The sequence below is a fragment of the Megalobrama amblycephala genome, linkage group LG6 (genome assembly GCF_018812025.1).
Source record: "Megalobrama amblycephala isolate DHTTF-2021 linkage group LG6, ASM1881202v1, whole genome shotgun sequence".
In the NCBI taxonomy this organism is placed as follows: Eukaryota; Metazoa; Chordata; class Actinopteri; order Cypriniformes; family Xenocyprididae; genus Megalobrama; species Megalobrama amblycephala.
In genome coordinates this window covers 32,351,036-32,369,632 of record NC_063049.1, presented here as the reverse complement: position 1 = coordinate 32,369,632, position 18,597 = coordinate 32,351,036, and the positions used below count along the sequence as shown (strand labels likewise).

The 18,597-nt window shown below is 39.7% G+C and overlaps 2 protein-coding genes across 3 annotated transcripts; both read right to left on the bottom strand.

Annotated features, from left to right (window-relative positions):
• Positions 1 to 32: 32 nt before the first annotated feature.
• On the bottom strand, positions 33 to 10,747 carry ccnt2a (cyclin T2a). 2 transcript variants are annotated; one of them, XM_048194082.1, is made up of 10 exons: positions 10,170 to 10,744; positions 8,149 to 8,230; positions 7,155 to 7,283; positions 6,015 to 6,075; positions 5,609 to 5,671; positions 5,342 to 5,387; positions 2,875 to 3,038; positions 2,714 to 2,784; positions 1,549 to 2,629; positions 33 to 1,453 (listed from the first exon to the last, which is right to left on the bottom strand). In XM_048194082.1, the coding sequence occupies exons 1-10, from the start codon at positions 10,325 to 10,327 to the stop codon at positions 1,386 to 1,388; spliced, it is 1,923 nt and encodes a 640-aa protein (XP_048050039.1). In that variant the 5' UTR covers positions 10,328 to 10,744; the 3' UTR covers positions 33 to 1,385. The 2 variants fall into 2 exon arrangements, with proteins under 2 accessions (XP_048050039.1, XP_048050038.1); XM_048194081.1 differs by having other exon boundaries at positions 33 to 2,629; positions 10,170 to 10,747.
• A 202-nt stretch (positions 10,748 to 10,949) lies between these two features.
• On the bottom strand, positions 10,950 to 16,404 carry acmsd (aminocarboxymuconate semialdehyde decarboxylase). Its single transcript, XM_048194079.1, has 10 exons — positions 16,200 to 16,404; positions 15,598 to 15,642; positions 13,831 to 13,927; positions 12,837 to 12,886; positions 12,437 to 12,673; positions 12,179 to 12,272; positions 11,947 to 12,042; positions 11,605 to 11,777; positions 11,322 to 11,420; positions 10,950 to 11,112 (listed from the first exon to the last, which is right to left on the bottom strand). Exons 1-10 carry the CDS (start codon positions 16,254 to 16,256, stop codon positions 11,050 to 11,052), a joined length of 1,011 nt encoding a protein of 336 aa, XP_048050036.1. The 5' UTR covers positions 16,257 to 16,404; the 3' UTR covers positions 10,950 to 11,049.
• Between the last annotated feature and the right edge of the window lie 2,193 nt (positions 16,405 to 18,597).

The window sequence follows — 18,597 nt, the reverse complement described above, 5'->3', positions numbered from 1 at the left end:
ACACAAATGACCAAATACACAAAGACTGAGGGTAAGGTAGTGGAAACCATGTAATTTATTAAATCTAAATAAAACTGGGAAAAGACAAAAAACAAAACAAAAAAAAAAGAGTGCCAGGGTTTGCACTTGCCTTATCCAACTGCAATTCAGTGATCAAAAGTAAAATGACGGTTTGTACAATGCTGGCCTCATTTACCAATAGCCTCACACTGAAAGAATCAAAATCAAAAGATCAAAACCATTCATCCGTATTCAGAAATAAATGTTGAGGGCGTGTGAAAGCCCAGATCTCTTTGGGTCAGCACTGTGATAATGAAGTCTCCTTTTACCCACCTATGTTTCTGGTCATTTGTTATTGACTTACAGAGTTGCACAATTAGGCTACTGCTTCAAGCCAAGAAATATATAAAATGCACTTCACAGCGAAGGTTATGTAAACTTCATAGAACTATACGTTTTGAGGCACAACCTTTGGCATCCAGCTTAAGGTCATCTTGAAGATCAAAAAAAGGTACAAATTGCATGGCCTCTGACAACATGCCAGGTAATTGGCAGGGTTTGGATTGCCTGCTATTTCACCCTCTTCTGGAACATGGAATACCAGTTCTAGAGCACATCACTGGAAGGCTGCGCTAGAAATGCCAATGATAGATTCTAACACTGAGTCACAAAATCCCCCCCACCCCCATATATTTATATATATTTTATATTTATATATATATATATATATATATTTTTACAAGCAGCTCCAAACCTGAGAAGTTATGGTACAGCTTTTAACATACAAGAATGTATGTAAATGTTTCTCCACACTCTGTAAACAACTTGTCCCTTTCATTATAAACATGCAGCTCATATAGAGGGTATCAGATGAGGGGATAGAAAACAAAAAAACCTTCAAGGAACTATGGAACTTAAATCTTGATTCTGCATTCCTTCTAACAAATGAGAGGAGCATCAGTTGTTTTAGAGGGTGCTTTCAGTCTTTTAAATTTTCACTGTGGCAAAACTTTCATCACTCATTTTTATCATGTAAAGATTTTTTTTTTTTTTTTACTATAATGGCCCTGAAATTCACATACCAGCTCACGCACTCATACTGACTGTTCATGAGGGAATACTGAGGAAAAAAGCAGCAGTTATACAGAGATGGCGAGAACCGAACTGCCAGAAGATCAGGAAGCATTTTTATTTTCTTTCTCTTACTCTTCACATTCCTGTTTTTTCTCTTCTTAATAATGAAATCTATGCTTGATTTTTCTTTTATATTTTATCCTCTTTTCCTATCAGTTCAAGAGTCCATTCCTTGGGCACTTAACAGCGAATCAAGCATGTCAAAAGTATCTTTGTAGTCTGTGTGTTGGCCATTAGCTAGGCCGGCGCCCTCAGGGCCATGGCTCTCCGCTGGTTTCCTGTCCAGTTTCACTAGGGTGCTGAGATGTCCGTAGCCCACCTGGTATGTGACAGGGGGAGGGGGGAAGGGAAGGTTAAGAACAGAGTTGTGAGATGACACACACTGCTGAACAGATGAACAATGAGAGGAACTACCTGCGCCGCCTTTGGAGCTTTTGTTCTTTTTGGAGTGGTGATTGTGGCTGGCGTCTGGGTTCACCCTCTTGCGTGAGGAACTGGATGCTGAGCTTGCACCATCGCCAATGGAAACTACCGGGCTCCTAAGGGCTGAACTCGCTGTGGGTGCCTCGAGGCCGCTTCTGCCATTGCCGCTATGCGTGTGTGTGTGCGAGTGGCCGTGTTTGTGATGGTGGCGATGGCCCGAATGGTCTCTGTGTTTCTCTTTGCTCACAAGCGGGCTGGAATGTTTGCTCTTTGCAGCACCCTCGTCAGAGGAGCTGTGCCGCTCAGAGGACACCTTTATTTTCATTTTTAGTTCCTCCTTACTTGATCCCCCCTTCTCGCTCTGGGAGGAGACTGGAAGACGCAGTTTTAAAGAGGTGCCTTTCTCACGTTTGTCCTGGAGCTTGTCCTGCCCAGGGACTGTCAGTTTCATCTTCAGGGGTGAGGCAGTTGTGGCTCCTGCTCCCTGCTGCCCATGAGACAGTTGGGGTAGGTGTTTGCGGTGATCTGTCTGTGTTGGAGCACCATAGACCTCAGTCTCCACATTCTGCTGATCTTGCCTGCGTTTCTGCACCGCCAATTCAGCAGCGTGTTTCTCCCTGTACTTGTCCAGAGACATTTTCTGTGTGGGTGCTGCAGGTGGAGGATAGGTTGTTGCCTGGTGCTTGGCCCCACCACTGGCCTTGTGTTCATGTTTGGCAGGGGTGATCTCTGTACTTTTGTCAGGCCGATGTGGATGCATAGATGTGTGCGGGGGAAGTTGTTTGACAGAATACGGGTCTGAGCGTACTTGGTCCTGAGGCCAGTCACTGGGAGCGGTGTAAGTATAAGAGGTTCCCTGCATGCTGGCAATAGAATCAAGAGAAAGACTGCTGCTTGAGTTGCCTGACAGGGTCACTGGGAAAGACGTAGAGGCTTTGGAGAATGCTGTATTTGTAGAGACCCCAGGAAGGGCATCCATCAAGGACAGGTCCTGGGATAACGAGGGTCCCGCTAAAGAGCTGCTATCTGAGGCCTGACCATCTGATTTGGGCTTCTTAGCAGCTTGTGTAGCCTAGAAATATAGCAACTGTGTGTAACTAAACTAAATTTACCGAATGTAAAGACACCAAATGCATGATTTATTATAACCGCTCACCCTCCAGTTACGAATCCTCTTTAACCTGCTAGGTGTCTTCTCCAGTATCTGCAGAAACTCGTGGGTAAGTTCTACAACAAAATTCAAATTAATATAAATTAAATAATTATAATTAGGACAAAATTAGCCTTACATGGTAATTTAGTGGAATCTCCATTTACCATCAAGAAGTTCAAGTGTAACTGAGCTGTCCACATACTCCCACCAGTGCTTTCCATCAGTGGAAACTGGGATCTCCCAGTTGGACCATTTGCAAGCCAGGTGAATGCAGACACAGGCGATGACCGTGGGCTTATACTGCAAGCAGAAGGTGGTGAGGTGCAGACTGCAAGAGCGGCATGTCATGGAGGAAGAAGAAAGACAACAAAGAAAGAGCACAAAACGATCAACTGCAGAAGAGATGGAATGCAATGTTGAACATCTAGAAAGTATTATTAAGGTTAAGAAAGCATTACAGCCACTAAGATGCTCCCCAATTCTGAGCAACATACTTCCAAAATTTGCTTGCACAGTTCGGAATCTACTTGATATAGTGGCATGCAATTTAGTCACATTTTACAATTTAAAAACATATTTTGTGCTCTACAAAAAGGTAGACAGTTTACAAAGGGTACAATCTGAATGGCAAAAGACAAGAGTAGGGATGCTCCGATCAAGATTTGTTTTCCATCCAATACCGAGAAGTTAAAAAAATAAATAAATAAAAACAAGTAGGCTTACTCAACATATCCCAATAAGGATACACAGATAGGCTTATGAGGAAATGGTCTACTGTCAGAGTGCAGTCAGCCAATTCTGATCAGCAGCTGATCGATTGTAGCATACCTACATTTGAAGTTTAGAAATAGCAGTAGAAAGTCTAAAAAAGATTTTATGAAATGAAAATCTATTATTTGGAATTAAAACTGTGCTAGCAAAAAAATAATAGGTTTGTTACTCATAATCAAGGGTAAACTTGATACTACTGACATAAAACTGTACATTCAATAACAGGCATAAAGGCCTGCAGTCAACAGAATCACAAGGAACAGTGAAGCAAACAAGCATATGGTTACCATCCATATTTACCACATAATTGCAAACCCATGTAATGAAAGGCATAACGCTGTTTGGCCTCATTAAGTGCTTATTCTTTAATCTCTGTGAATTTGCCTACAGTCACTTGTTCTGCTATACTGATGCCAGAAGTAAAACTGCATCAATAGGACCTGAAGAATTCACGAGAAATCAAAGATTTCTCAACCAAAATGCTAACAATCTTTTAGGGGTATACAGTGAACAAAATTGTGCTTTACTGACTTTTGAAAATAAATAACAATAAACTGAAGCCTCAGCCAAAGCTGGATGGTAACCCTTTGCTACAGAACAGAATCAATGTTTGGACATGGGGTAAGAGGAGCTTTTAAATCCTAATGCAACAAAGACAAACAAATTATGACTGCAACACTCATAAAATGCATTAGCTATAGGTGAAAAAAGCAGCCTATACTTTTATTCAAAAGAATAAAAAATTTGCAAGGAAAAACACACAAGGGAATCAAAATGATCAGGTCATCCATCAACTGTCATTGACCGTATGAAACTGGGGTTGACTCATCAATTCAGTTCAACTCAGTTAATTCAGTTTCAAAACCGATAAAGTCCTCATCCTATGGGTAACATGCTCTTGTTTGAGAGAATAACAAAAGGCAAAAAAAAAAAAAACCTCAACGTCCATATTATATGCAGACCATGTGTTAAGCATATGCTACTCTAGTCCCATGTTCAGACATCGCATACAGTGCTGCAGTATCCCTATGCAAAAAAAGGGGGCAAATACTAATGACAGCTAACCTAATTTAATGAAGACAATAAATAAACAATGAGGGGGAACACACACAAAATAAAATTCCTCTATTTGATTAAATTACAATGAAGACTACACCCTTTAAGGACCTTGTATTACACACCTGATATAAACAATTTTTACAAATTATAAAGAGTATAAAAATACACAACCAATGAAACAATTATTTCAATTTACAAATTCAAACAGGTCCTTAATGGGTTTGCTTGCATTAAAACACAGGTATATCACAATGGAAGCACAACAGATGTCTTTATCTCAAAAATCAAGTCAGGCATTGAATGACAAAAACAAATGAAAAAAAACAAAAAACTTCTAAATATTTTGAATACGAAAGACCAAAACAAAAGTTTAATTATCACTTTGAGAATAACAAAATCATAGGAAAAAACAAAGGGGTCTGGGTACTTACCGTGAGAACTTCTATGTAATGTTTACATCTGTGTAATCTTTAGCTGCTATTCAGGCTACCAAAGTGTCTTTTTTAGACAAATGCACTTCTGTAACCGAGCAAACGTGAGGTTCAAGAGCACCACTACACTTCACATTGTGCATTCAACCCCTCTGTGCCAACAATGATCCCCCGTACAATACACCGCACTGCAACCGGGGCCGGTGCCGCCGAACCCCCTCCCCACCCCGATCTGAGGGCATGTTTGAGAGGGGGGGCGTCCCAGTAGCCACCGGTGCAAGGAGGGTGTTGGACACTGGTAGGGTAACCTGCAGTAAAGGAAGCTATAGTGTGCAGTCACAGTGCAACAAATGAGGTTCTGGATAACAACCTGTTGGTAGCCATGAAATAGGAAGTCTGTGCCAGATCCTTGCTTGCTGTGAAAATAAACAGAGAAAGAGAAAAGCAAAAGAGTGAGAGTGAATCAAACTCTACATGCGAGTAAGAATGAGACCTAATTATACTCGACACAGTGAGGTTTACCTCTCCATGAACTGCATGCTTAGCCATAGTTCAAAAGCCAATAGTTCAAAGATTAAGTCAGCACTGTTTTATTTCTAATGGTGATTGCAGAAAGCATATGAAGGAAAGTCTATACCTCGCACTAGCTGGGAACATTTCACCACATCAGTGTGTGGATGTTCAATTGTTATTTCAAAGCCTGCAATATAAAGCACATAAATTTAATTCCTAACTGAAGCACACCACTTTCAACATCTGTGGATCATGAAAGACAATCATGCATGTTAGTTAGAACAAAACCTTTAAAACAATGCAGAATCACTGATATCCATGTGTCCTGTTGCAAAATAACATCCAAAAATTCTTTGTAACAAAGCTTAAGATCACAATTCTGGCAAATTTAGTCATGATGATACAACTTTTCCATCAAAACTCTGAGTGGAAAGAATTCAATTTTTATTTTCAAAGTTGAACCACTGTCAGCAAGCCTCTATGTTCACTCTTAATATTCAGTTTGAAGGAACCTCCTTCCATAGACTTACCTAAAGTCTGCAGCACTATGGTTTCAAGTATCACCAGCTCTTGAGCTTGCTGGAGGTATGCCTGAAGTTCAACAGACAATCATTACATGAGGCTTGTAATGTGTCTTTCTGTATCTTCAACCAATAAACAGAATTCTCTGCACTCTTCCATTAACAGGCAACACTAATTGTTTGCCGTACAATTAACACTTTTTATAAATTGAGGTGCTCAAGACAATATTTTCCTCGTTCAAGGGAGATTTATTGCCCAGCACTGACACACTGGATGTTTAATGTCAGTGTCTCACTAGTCCATTTTCAGTTGAAAGCCTCATTTACATCATTGTTGGAGAATCAAAGGTAGTCTGCGAGTTTCAAATGAATGAGAATGCAGAGAAATAACAGAGGCATTTGTTTAATCTGTCCTTCTTAAATGGCTAGTTACAGTAGTTAAAGGGATAGTTCTGAACATTCTGTCATCATTTACCCCATGTCACTCCACACTTACAAATATGGTCAAAGGAACCTCAAAAGTGCTTGCATGACATGCAAGTTCAAAACTCATTGGTTCTCATGCATCAAGCAAGCATGTTTGCGCTTCTCTTGACCATATCTGATGTGCTCTATTTATATATGCTTACCAATGATGATATGAGAATAAAAGCATGAATACGGTTCATCATATAAAGCGATCCTGTCGGAGACACAGATTAAACCACTTGTCATGGATTTTCTTTATCAAGTTTTTGAAGCATCAACATTTTGGGTGAATACTTTAAATGGAGGGAGAAAAGGGCTTTATTAAAAATATCATTCATTTTATAAAACATGAAATTAATCATGTTTCAAAGATGAAGAAAAGTCTTATGGGTTTGGAACAACATGAGGCCAAGTAAATGATGGCAGAATTTTTATTTTTGGGTGAACTAACACTAAATGTTAATTAGTGGATGTGACAGACATCTGACAAAACAGGACAAGATTTTTTTTTAAAAACATCTGGCAAGTGAGAAACTTCTGAATCAAAGTTGACTAGTGAGACGCCTGATTCTGTAGCAACAGAATCTAAATACTCTTATGGAGGCAAGTGTAGCAGAAATTATTCAGTGTGATGAAATGTTGGTGAAAAAAACAAAAACAATAATAATACCCAGGACTTACATTACTCTTTGTATCCAGTGGAGGCTCCAGTGGGTTTAAACACGCATGCGCTACTTTAATGACATGTTCGAGTTTCCGTGGTTGCTCCTCAACTTTTGCAGCCAGAAATAATGTTGTTGGGGAGATGGTCTGAGGAGGGAAGAAAAGAATACATGGTCATGTTGAAAGATGCACGCCTACTCTAAAGGGTTATTTCACCCTTAATTGAAAATGATATCCTCAATTACTCACCCTTCATTTTATTCCAAGCCTATAAAACTTTTAATTTCAAAACCCAAAAGAAGACATTTTAATGAAACCTGAGAGATTGCTGTCCTCCATTAAAAGTCCATTCACCCAAAACTTTGATGCTTTAAAAAGTTCATAAACACATTGTAAAAGAAATCCATATGAATCGAGCGGTTTAGATTTCTGAAGAGAGACAATTGCTTTATATGAATGGATTTATTTTGGCTTTTATTCATATAAACACTGATCAACGCACATACATAAAGCACATCAAATATGGTAAATGGAAGCTCAAACATGCTTGCTTGACATGCGAGAACCAATGAGGTTTGTTCTTGCGTGTTTTAGATTAATGGACTTCCAATGGAGGGAAAGAAATCTCAACAGGTTTCATTAAAATTATCTTTATTTATGTTTTAAAGATGAATGAAAGACTTGGATCGACATGAGTCTGAGTAACTGATGACAGAATTTTCATTTTAGGGTGCACAAATCCTAAAATGCGATTTCAAAAACAGTGAAAAATGTAATCACAGTTGTGTAGACCAGATATTAGTGTCTCTCACGTTCATTATGACTGCTGCAGGTAACACTGCATCCTATAATGTATCCATTCCACTTTAACTTTGAAAACTGCATTAACAGTTGCACTGACAGCAGTGTGTTCATTCTTACACTTCAGATGAAACACAGAAGCTTGTGAATATTTATATGGTTGAAAAGGGTATATGCAATTGATGCAGGCAGTGTAGGTGGAAACACTTACATTTCTGTGGAATTTGGTGAAAGAGTGGTACATATAAAATCTGTGCATGTAAACAATGGCAGTATTTATTGTGAGTTGAGAACTGAATTGTGAGTTAAGGAAACGTAGGGTTATGTAACTCCAGCCATTTACTTACAATTACGTATTCGTGTTTCGTAACGATACAAGTTGGTAGCAAAGCAAACCTATATTTTTAACAAACATCAAAACAATCACATAATTCATATTTTGACAGGTTTGGTAGTGCAGAGCGGCGTTAATATTTACGGTAACCGGCCTGCTCGCGTGCATAGACAGTAAAAGAAATGGACACAGCGACCCCATTGGAACTCAATTGAGTCAAGTGAAGCCCATTTTTAGCGATTTTTAGCACTTCCGTTTCTGATGCGCAGACTCAAACTAAGCTTGATGACGTCCGCAACCTGTCTGACAGATGTAAATCTTCTAGTAGCTGTGCGTGCAAACTGCCATCGTTAATCTTGCAGAGACGGCGAGCTTGAGCGGGGAGTTCTTTGGCGTGAGTGAGTGTAACCCCTCTAGTCCAGGTCCTTCTCACCCCGCCCTACGCGGGTCTCGAACCTGGGTCTCTGGCATGGGAGTCGGACGCTCTAACAAGGAGGCTAAAGGCTGCAACCTCTAGCGTCAGTCGCTAGAGCATCTCTTGAGATCAGAGGAGTGAGGTTTACTCGCACAGCAACTACTAGCTGGCCTCCGTTACACTCACCCCCCTAAACCTCACTCCCATCCTGGTCACGGCACCAATGTAACCCCTCTTGTCCAGGTCCTTCTCACCCCGCCCTACGCGGGTCTCGAACCTGGGTCTCCGGCATGGGAGTCGGACGCTCTAACAAGGAGGCTAAAGGCTGCAACCTCTAGCGTCAGTCGCTAGAGCATCTCTTGAGATCAGAGGAGTGAGGTTTACTCGCACAGCAACTACTAGCTGGCCTCCGTTACACTCACCCCCCTAAACCTCACTCCCATCCTGGTCACGGCACCAATGTAACCCCTCTTGTCCAGGTCCTTCTCACCCCGCCCTACGCGGGTCTCGAACCTGGGTCTCCGGCATGGGAGTCGGACGCTCTAACAAGGAGGCTAAAGGCTGCAACCTCTAGTGTCAGTCGCTAGAGCATCTCTTGAGATCAGAGGAGTGAGGTTTACTCGCACAGCAACTACTAGCTGGCCTCCGTTACATGAGCAGGAGTAAGTATTCTGATTAATTAGTTTGTATAGTATTTTAAAATGTAACGCCAGTACACCATATTAAGTTAATGCATACTATTGCCTGCGAGCTTCTCCTCCTGTCTGTACGGTAATATTCTCTACTGTGCGACAGAGAGTCGAGTGGTTATGACGCAATCGTTAGCTTATTTTTACAAAAACTGTTTCTACGGGGCCATAATGTAACATAGAAGGTAATGGAGCCCTTTATACATTGTCGTGTATCTTTGGAAATAAATAATGGACAAATGGAGTCTTTAAACGCCTCAGATGTAAAGTTATTCACTGTCAAAGTGACGCCAAAATGAATGGGAGTCAATGGGATGCTAACGCAAGTGAAGTTCTGCTACAAGATGGCAGCACGCGGCCGACTTCAACTTCCGGTCGACTTCCTTGGGCACTGCTCGCGTGCCGCTTACATTACATATGTGCGTGAGCTGCGTGCTGTCACGCGCATGAGCAACTTAAACATAAACATAAATCGAGTTACAACTAGCTCACTATAATACTACGACTAGACAGGCGAAGTTACAGCAAGGTAGCTAACAGGTATATATACAAATTGTACGTCAATCATTTGTAGAACATTAACATTAATCAGCGAAGCGTCTGCGCAAGACAAACGCGAGCTGCTAGCATAAGGGTTAAACTGACAATCTCGAGTAATTTCAGCCGAGTTCACAGCTATTACAGATATTCATGATTAACAGAAATGACAGAAATTACAGGTGTGAAGGTAAAACAAACAGACACAGCGAGAAACAGAAATGGGCCTGCTGTTGATCAGCACGTCTGAAGGATACACATTTAGTCTCTGGCCCATGTCCTGAATAAGATTCGCGGCTTGCTGTCGACTGGACAGCTCTCTGTCTGGCTCCATTCCGCAGCGACGGGACGGGGTGTTTTCGAGCTGTTCCCGGGTGAAAAACCATTTAGACGATGATCCCCGGCACGCCGCCATTACCGTCCAGCAAACGAACAGAGAGCGAGCGTCACGTATTTTCACATACGTCACGCACACGCAGCGTCACGTCCTTCACGTACGTCTCACAATGCATTACTTCTGGGAACTGTAGTTTATTAGGCATAGCAATGTCATAGGTAGACACCAACTGGGTGGTTTGAGAAATACTTTGAAAGACAAAGATGTTTTATCGAAAGCTTTTTAGTGAATTATTTAAAGCAAACACCAGACTCCCCTTTTAAACAGTGGATCATCATTTTGCATTTTGTAGTAAACATTCATATGTAGGTGTACAGGTATATTGTATTAAAATATTACACCATTTTTGTTGGTTCAGCACAATTTAATACATTTTATATTTCATAATTTAATAATAATAATGTTTCATTTAACCAATCATTTTTAAACAGGAAAAAAATTTACACTTTATTTTACAGTGCCGTAGTTACATTGTAATTACTCAAATAAGTACTGTTACTATTAATTAACTACATGTACTTACTATAGAGTTACAGTTAGGGTTTGGTTTAGGGTTAGTTACTTATGCATAATTTACTGTTATTACTATAATAAGTACATGTAGTAACGAGTAACTGCGGCACTGTAAAATAAAGTGTTACCGAAAAAAAAAATGAAGCAAATCAAGTAAGGTTTAGTTTTCATTATCCAGCTCTCTGGTAACATAATAACTTCTGATACACATCAATACAACTGATCAGTCACTCAAACTGTTTTCTTGACAGTCCTAAAAATTCCAGAGCATTCCCAGCAAGCAGTTTATCCTAAACAAAGGAGTAAAATGAAGATAAGATGCAATAGTATTGGATATTGGATATGCTCTACATGCACTTAATATTTATTAACTTAATCACAATATTATTACCAAAAATGAACAGTTTAGCAGCAACATTATAAATTCAATGTATTTGCAATTTATTTTTGAAATAAAACATAGTGTGTTCAGAGAGATAAATAGATAGATGTTTTTTACCTTTAGCAAACTATCAAACTCATCCATGGATTCAATCAAAGCGCCTGGCTCCAGTTCCCCAAGTGGAAATGGGTAATCTGTTCCTAACATCACTTTATCCTGCAAGAAGCAGAATCCTTTATAAAATCTAAAATAGCACATATTTTGTTTTCTGCACATGAAACATCTAGCTTTGCCATTTCATAAGTTAGAGTTCACTTAGTTCATTGCTGTAGCTCATTGGTGTCTCTTCTGTTGCAGGGGGATTTAGCATTGCTGCTGATATAAGAATTAAAATAACTACCTTTCCTATGACTTCCATGAGTAACTTCAGTGAAAGTGGATCATGCACTAGAGAGTCAGTGTAGAAAGATCCCATGTATTTGCGTGGGTTGATTTTGTTGTCGGTTGCACAAAGATCAGGGCGCACTTTAAAGCCATGCTCAATTCGGCCAATGGTGAATGGAAAAGCTCCACCTGGAACACAAAGTATGAACTATAACACCACATCCATCAAGGCAAATTACAGCAAAAAACAAACAAACAAAAAAACAACAACTGTCTTAATAGTTCAAGGTTATCACTCTAGCTGTTTTGCTGCCCATGAAATCATAAAGTGATCTAAACATAACATGAATATGTTTACCTCCATGAGCAAAGCAGACCTTAAGTTTGGGAAATCTTTCAAAAACACCTCCAAAAATCATGGAACAAATTGCCATTGTAGTTTCTGCTGGCATACCTGTCAGAAAGAATTAAAGTGGGGTCAAACAATGACTGGGTATACTAGTCTTCAATAAAACTAATTCAATAAAAATGATCACAATCTGCTATTAAACTGTAGAGTGTCCCATGTCAAGACACTCAATCAAACCCACCAACTAACCAAGGCAGCCAGTATTTTGCCATTCTACCATCTGTCTGCATGTCCCACGGATGCACAAATATCGAGCAGTTGAGTTCCTCAGCAGCCTGTTGTAAGAGGTAAAAATATTGATGACAAAATTTCTGATTTTAAAAAGCCCTACACATTGAGACAAAACTGAATGACTACTTGACAAAATTAGAGAGCAAAAAAAGAGACCAAATACTTTAGTGTGGCTGTGGCATGTTCTACTAAAGACAATTGGACTTACAGCATAGACAGGATATAGCTCTGGGGCATTGAGGTCCCATGTGTTTATATGAGAACCAATTTGCACTCCAGGGAAGCCTAGCTGATTCACACACCGCCTCATCTCTTGTACTGCTAGATCAGGGGCCTGCATGGGCAGAGTGCCCAGTCCAACGAAACGCTTAGGGTATCGCTTCACTGTAGCAGCCAGATCATCATTCAGAATCCCACACAGGTCCAGTGTGTCATGGGGCTTGGCCTTTAGAAATGCAGAGGAACATTGGACTGAAATAACAGACAAGCATCAAAAAGAAATTATAGTAGTGAGGAGTGTAAAAGAGGTAAATATGGGGGTTTAGGTAATCTAAGAGAAAAGTGTCATTGAAACCAAGCATTTGGTTAATTTTTACACTGATTCTTACCCAGTAGCTGAACATCACAGGCACAGTGGAAAGGGCCTGTACTGTCACTCCTGAAAAAAATCAAACAAATCTCTGTAATAAATAAATAAAACAATGAACTTAAGTTGAGCTGGTCTGTAGATAAAGTAGAAATAAACGTGAACATGAATAAAAAAGAGGGCAGAGCTTTAACAGCTTACGCTTCGGTTGCTCAACAACAACAAAGCTGGAGAATCTCACGCAGCCAAAATGACGATTTTCAGTAACGGTGTTCAGCCTTACACTGTTCAAACCGGAGTCGGACACTGATGGAGAGACTCAGGAAGAAGTTACAACTTTTACAATGCAACTGGATGTTTCTGAATGGTTAGTGCATAAATGTATGTAGTTGCTGTGGAGTTGATTCAACTCATGGACTAGCATGTGGCGTCATGTTAATCTTTTGTGCGTTGAATTGACCATCGTTTGTGAAGCAGTCTGGCGTAAAATGACAGCATGGCAACAAGACTCAACAACTCTTCCTCTTCTCTAAAGCAGCCCAACATAGCCTAAACAGTGTTCTGTGCATCTGTGCAGCCAACAACAGAACAGTTAGCATGCTTTGCTCTATCTTTTGCCATGGCAAAAGAACTGTTACAGCATTGTCCCTTGCGAAAACGAAATGTCGGCGCCGTGGCTGGAAACTAAGACTAAGGGGCGGTAATATTATAATAAGATCCCCTTCCTACATCACAAGGGGAGCGAAATCTCGAAATCTGAGCGGCTCGTTTTTTCACATGAAAGGCTTACCAAAACAAAGTTACTGGGTTGTCATTTTTCACATTTTCTGGGTTGGTAGATGCACCGGGGACCTGATTATAACACTTAAACATGGAAAAAGTCTGATTTTTATTCTTTTTCACATTTATTTCTACATTATATTATCTATATTACATTTGTTGTATACAGTAGATGGATGTACGGATAGATAGAAAATAGATAGTACAGAATTTAATCACTGCTTTACTGTATTTACCATGCTTGTCCATATCCCGAATCCGAGCCTCAGCGTCCCAGCAGTTCTCCTGGATCACTCTGAACAATTTCCCATCCTTCATCATTTTAGCTTCTCCCTAGTTCACACAAACCCATGGTGTTTTTTAACAGAAGAAATTAGCTGCATCTGACATTTCTGTGAGTCATGTATCCACATTGTCACATGACAGTTAGTATTTTTAGCCACTTGGTGGCAGTGGAGAGCAAGGTCAAATACAATCCAATGGACTTTAGAATGAGAGGAGGTGCAAAGTTTTTTGCATGACAAGCACATTTTACATCAGGAATCAATGTTCATATGCAGTTAGAGAATATGGATTTTTTTATAAGGAGTGTCATTCATTCAACCAAATATAGTTTATTTAAAAAGTTGTTTTTTTACAATTATCATTATTGCAGTCATTCACTCTATATTGTTGTTTGTTTATTACAAGGTAAACTGTGATTATAAGGCACAGTTGAAGTGGTAAGATTCATCAAGGTCTATGTGTGTGTTTATATGCAGCAACCGCATTGTTGTGCTCAAGGTGATCCGGTTTTATTCTGCTACTTTACTGAAGCTAAACCCCATGTGGAGCTCTACAGCTGCTCAGACAGGGAGCCCAGGGAAGGCCTGCTGTCCTCTTTTTCCACATACTCAAACACTCCTGACTAATATTCTCAAGAATGAGTGTTTTTTTAGGAAGCTTTGCTCATTTGGTTTAAAAAGAAAATATTGCCTGAAGAGGAATTAAAGGGTTAATTCACCCAAAAATGAAAATTCTGTCATTAATTCCTCACCCTCATGTCGTTCCACACCTGTAAGACTTTCATTCATCTTCAGAACACAAATTAAGATATTTTTTGATGAAATCCAAGAGGTTTTTATCCTGCATAGAAAGCAAAATGATTACCATCATTCAAGGTCCAGAAAGGTACTAAAGACATTGTTAAAACCGTCGACATGACTGCAGTGGTTCAACTTCAATGTTATGAAGTGACAAGAATACTTTTTGTGCGCAAAAACAAAACAAAAATAATGACTTTATTCAACAATCTCTTATCTTACTACTTTTCTGGACCTTGAATGACGGTAATTATGTTGCTTTCTATGGGGGGTAAAAAAACTCCTGGATTTCATCAAAAATTTCTTAATTTGTGTTCTGAGGATGAACGAAGGTCTTACGGGTTTGGAACGACATGAGGGTGAGTACTTAATGACAGAAATTTCATTTTTGGGTGAACTAACCCTTTAAGGCAAAAAATAAAAAATGCACTGCCTAATGAGCAGTTATTTCCATTATGTCTGTTTATTCAGTCTTTCAGTTTTAAAAAGGTTCTTCTTATTGCAACAAAGAACAGAATACGTCTGAGTAGACCAGAAACCACCAGAGACACCAGCAGAAACCCAGTACAGAACAATCCAATTACTCTACAGGCCTGCAGGTACATAAAGAGGCTGGCAGATGCTTTAACATCCTCCTGCTCCAAGTGGAGGATCAGATCTGTCTCTGCTGCCCACTCATTCCTCATGGGGGTCGTAACATACTCTCGCACACTCACACTTTCTCTCAGGAAGAGCTCATGCCAGTTGGATCTATGGCCAGGCATGCAGAACCTTTTCCATCCAGCTGGTGTTCTTCCACTATCATTAGACTAAACTGCAAATTGAGCTGATTTTCTCTGTGAGCAATGATCATTTGTGAAAGAGTGTACTAAGAAAAAATCTTTCATGTTCCAGTGCAGATATTTGCATTTTTAAACTTACTTTGCAGTGATGGTGGAGTTGAATGAATCCATCATATCCATACCTCTGTGAAGCACCAAAATGTCAATATTGAGGTAAATTGTATAATGTGATTTTACACTACAAAAATATTACACTTTTGCTATGGCAATGAATGAATGAATAAATAAATAAACTTGGATTTAGTTTGCTTTTTAAGACATGAGAAATGATTAATAGAATCTTCCTCAGCTTGCTCAGATAAACAAGCAATAAAGGTCAGGGTTAGTGATAAATCCCTTTCATTAATGTTTAACAGATGCATACATTTTAAGAGTAAAGCTGTGGTCTTGTCTTAACACTTTTAGAATTGGATTTTTTTTTTTTTACATTAACATGATAACGGACAAGCAGATTTTCTTTATATTAGGATCGGCACATTTTCTATAGGCCCATATTAAATGAACTTTAATGTACACCTGACCAAAACATATCAAAATCCAGCAATTTAGAGGCATGTCAAAAGCAAGTCAACTGGCAAGTGAAATCATTGAAAAATTGACATATATGTTATATAAGCCACTTAAATTTTGGTTAGACCACGATGACCCATAACTAAATATAACTTTCCAACCCCAACCTACCTGTTTCAGGTCAGGCCATTCCTTTGGTAAAATATGATTATGAATATCAATCTTCATTCTGCTGACATTAAGAGCTCAATTCTTACGTCAGAAGGTTTGAGAGCCTTGTAAACTGAATGCTCACTTCTTGTGCAGTTGTGAATGTTCAGCAGTGTGTGAAGCAGAAAACAAACATTCCCACCCCTGAGTCCAGTCTTTTAAAATGGCCCAATGAAAACCCCTGGAAGAGAGACAACAACCAGCATTAGCTTTTTATAACTTGAACACATACCTGTATTTTATGAATTGTCTGAACAAATTCATGTGTTTGAAACATATGCAATACATGCTATGGCAAACTTTTACATAAAATACAAATGGTTAAAACAAACAAACAAACAAACAAACAAACAAACATAAAAATAAGGTTAAAAAATTATAAGGAGAGGCTGCTGTCTGCAAGAACTATTTTCATGTCTGTTTCGATGAATTAAGGAAATATTTGCCCTGCCTCATCTAATAATAACTTTTCCATCCTGCACACCAGTGTCCTCTAGCGGTTACTGGAGGTAGTACGTCAGACGCCACTGGCATTTATCTAGTATTCTTGCTGTTAAATAGTTGAACAAAGTGTCATCTGTTTATTGCCACAGTAATACTAATGAGTAATGTTTACTGAGTTTAAAAATATTGCAAAATAACATAGCTGACTTTGAATCAGAAAACCTCAACCATTTAAGAAATCTATTTTTAAAATCAAAAGCAACTTTGGTTAAATTTATGTAATGTATTTTCGTTTGGAAAAAAACATATGGGACCATTCGCCAGGAGTTTGATTGACAGGCGATCTAACCAATCATAACGCCGAATCCGCCATTTTGTCCGACAAAGCAGTCAGGGGAGTTAGAAGATTAGCATAGGTGGACTTGAAATTGAAAAAGTTGTGTACTGACATCTTTCCGCGATTATAACAACATTATTTGATGCTATAAATGAACTGCTATAAATGAACTAGTAGGAAGAGATGATCGGTTCCGCGATGTATTTTTCACTGCGTGAGAACATGATGTGTGGCGAGAGATCGGCATGGCTTTCCTTTGGAACTACTTTCGTCTCCTTCCGCTGTGTTCAAACGGCATTTTGAATTCGCAATGTCTACGGGTTCGTTGTTTATTTATTTATTTATATTGTATTGTTGATTGAACGCAAACAGCGCGTTTTTGACGTAGGAGTAGGTTTTATATCGTGAATGGAAGCGAAGTTGTGTGCTGTTCCTGCAGTTTGGAGCGTGTTTCTCACCATAGAGGGAGCTCGAGAGCTAACGTCTGTTTTTCACTTGAACCAGTCCAGGGGTGCGTTTCCCGAAAGCATCGTTGGTGAACTATGGTCGCAAGTCCCATTGAACTCTATTGGTAACGACGGAACTTACGACCATAGTTCGCTTTGGGAAACGCACCCCAGAGCGGGTTTCTACTAGTGAGGAAATGGAAACCCTGGACTGGATCAAGCTATGTGCCGCAACCGATTCTAAAGATTTCATTACTCTTGTTAATCACAGTGCTGATTAGCCTACCTGCTCACAAATTATATAGAGAAATCTTGAAATCCTACCTACCCTACCCAGAGCCGTTGAAAAACATTTAACCTATAACTTACCGGTTTTAGGAAAATCACGCATATTCGATTTAATCTAGTACGTCATCGGTCTACAACTCCAGGACGTCCAGCTAAAAGGTTTGGGCCATAGAATGTAAAAAAAAAATGGACAGGGAGGGATTGTTACTGTCGCTCAGTTCCACTTGATCCTGCTTGGTTACGTGCACAGCCGGGCGCTTGAGATTCTTTTTGGATTTCTTTTGGAGCTTTCGTTCGCGGAGAAATACATATGCGGCAAAATTTCACAACAAAACCCGCCCAACTGCTACTCAAAACTCCAATCGCGTTTCAGGGGGACTCTCCCGATAAAAATCGCGTTCCGGGGGGGAAAAAAATCCACGTTTTTGGCGGGGTTCATCTAGTAAAAATTGCATTCCAGAGGCTAATTTTCATGTTATGTGGGTCGCTTCAACCCGAGGACATGAAAAACGACCCGCGGCAATGGTGTAAAAGTATCCCAATTCCGCAGGAAAACCGTGGACTTGGCAACACTAAAAGTCCATTGCCAATAGAATTAAACAGCATTGCCAAGTCCGCAGTTTTCCCGTGGAATTGGGCTACTTTTACACTATTGCCTTGGGTTGTTTTTCATGTCCGCGGGTTGAATCGAACCAAAATAACGTGATATTTAGTCCCTGGAATGCGAATTTGACCAGGGGAGCCCCGCCAAAAACGCGAATTTTATGCGATTTTTTTTTTTTTTTTTTTTTTACCGTGGGACCACCCTGAAATGCCATTGGGCTAGTTTTGAGGAGCAATTGTG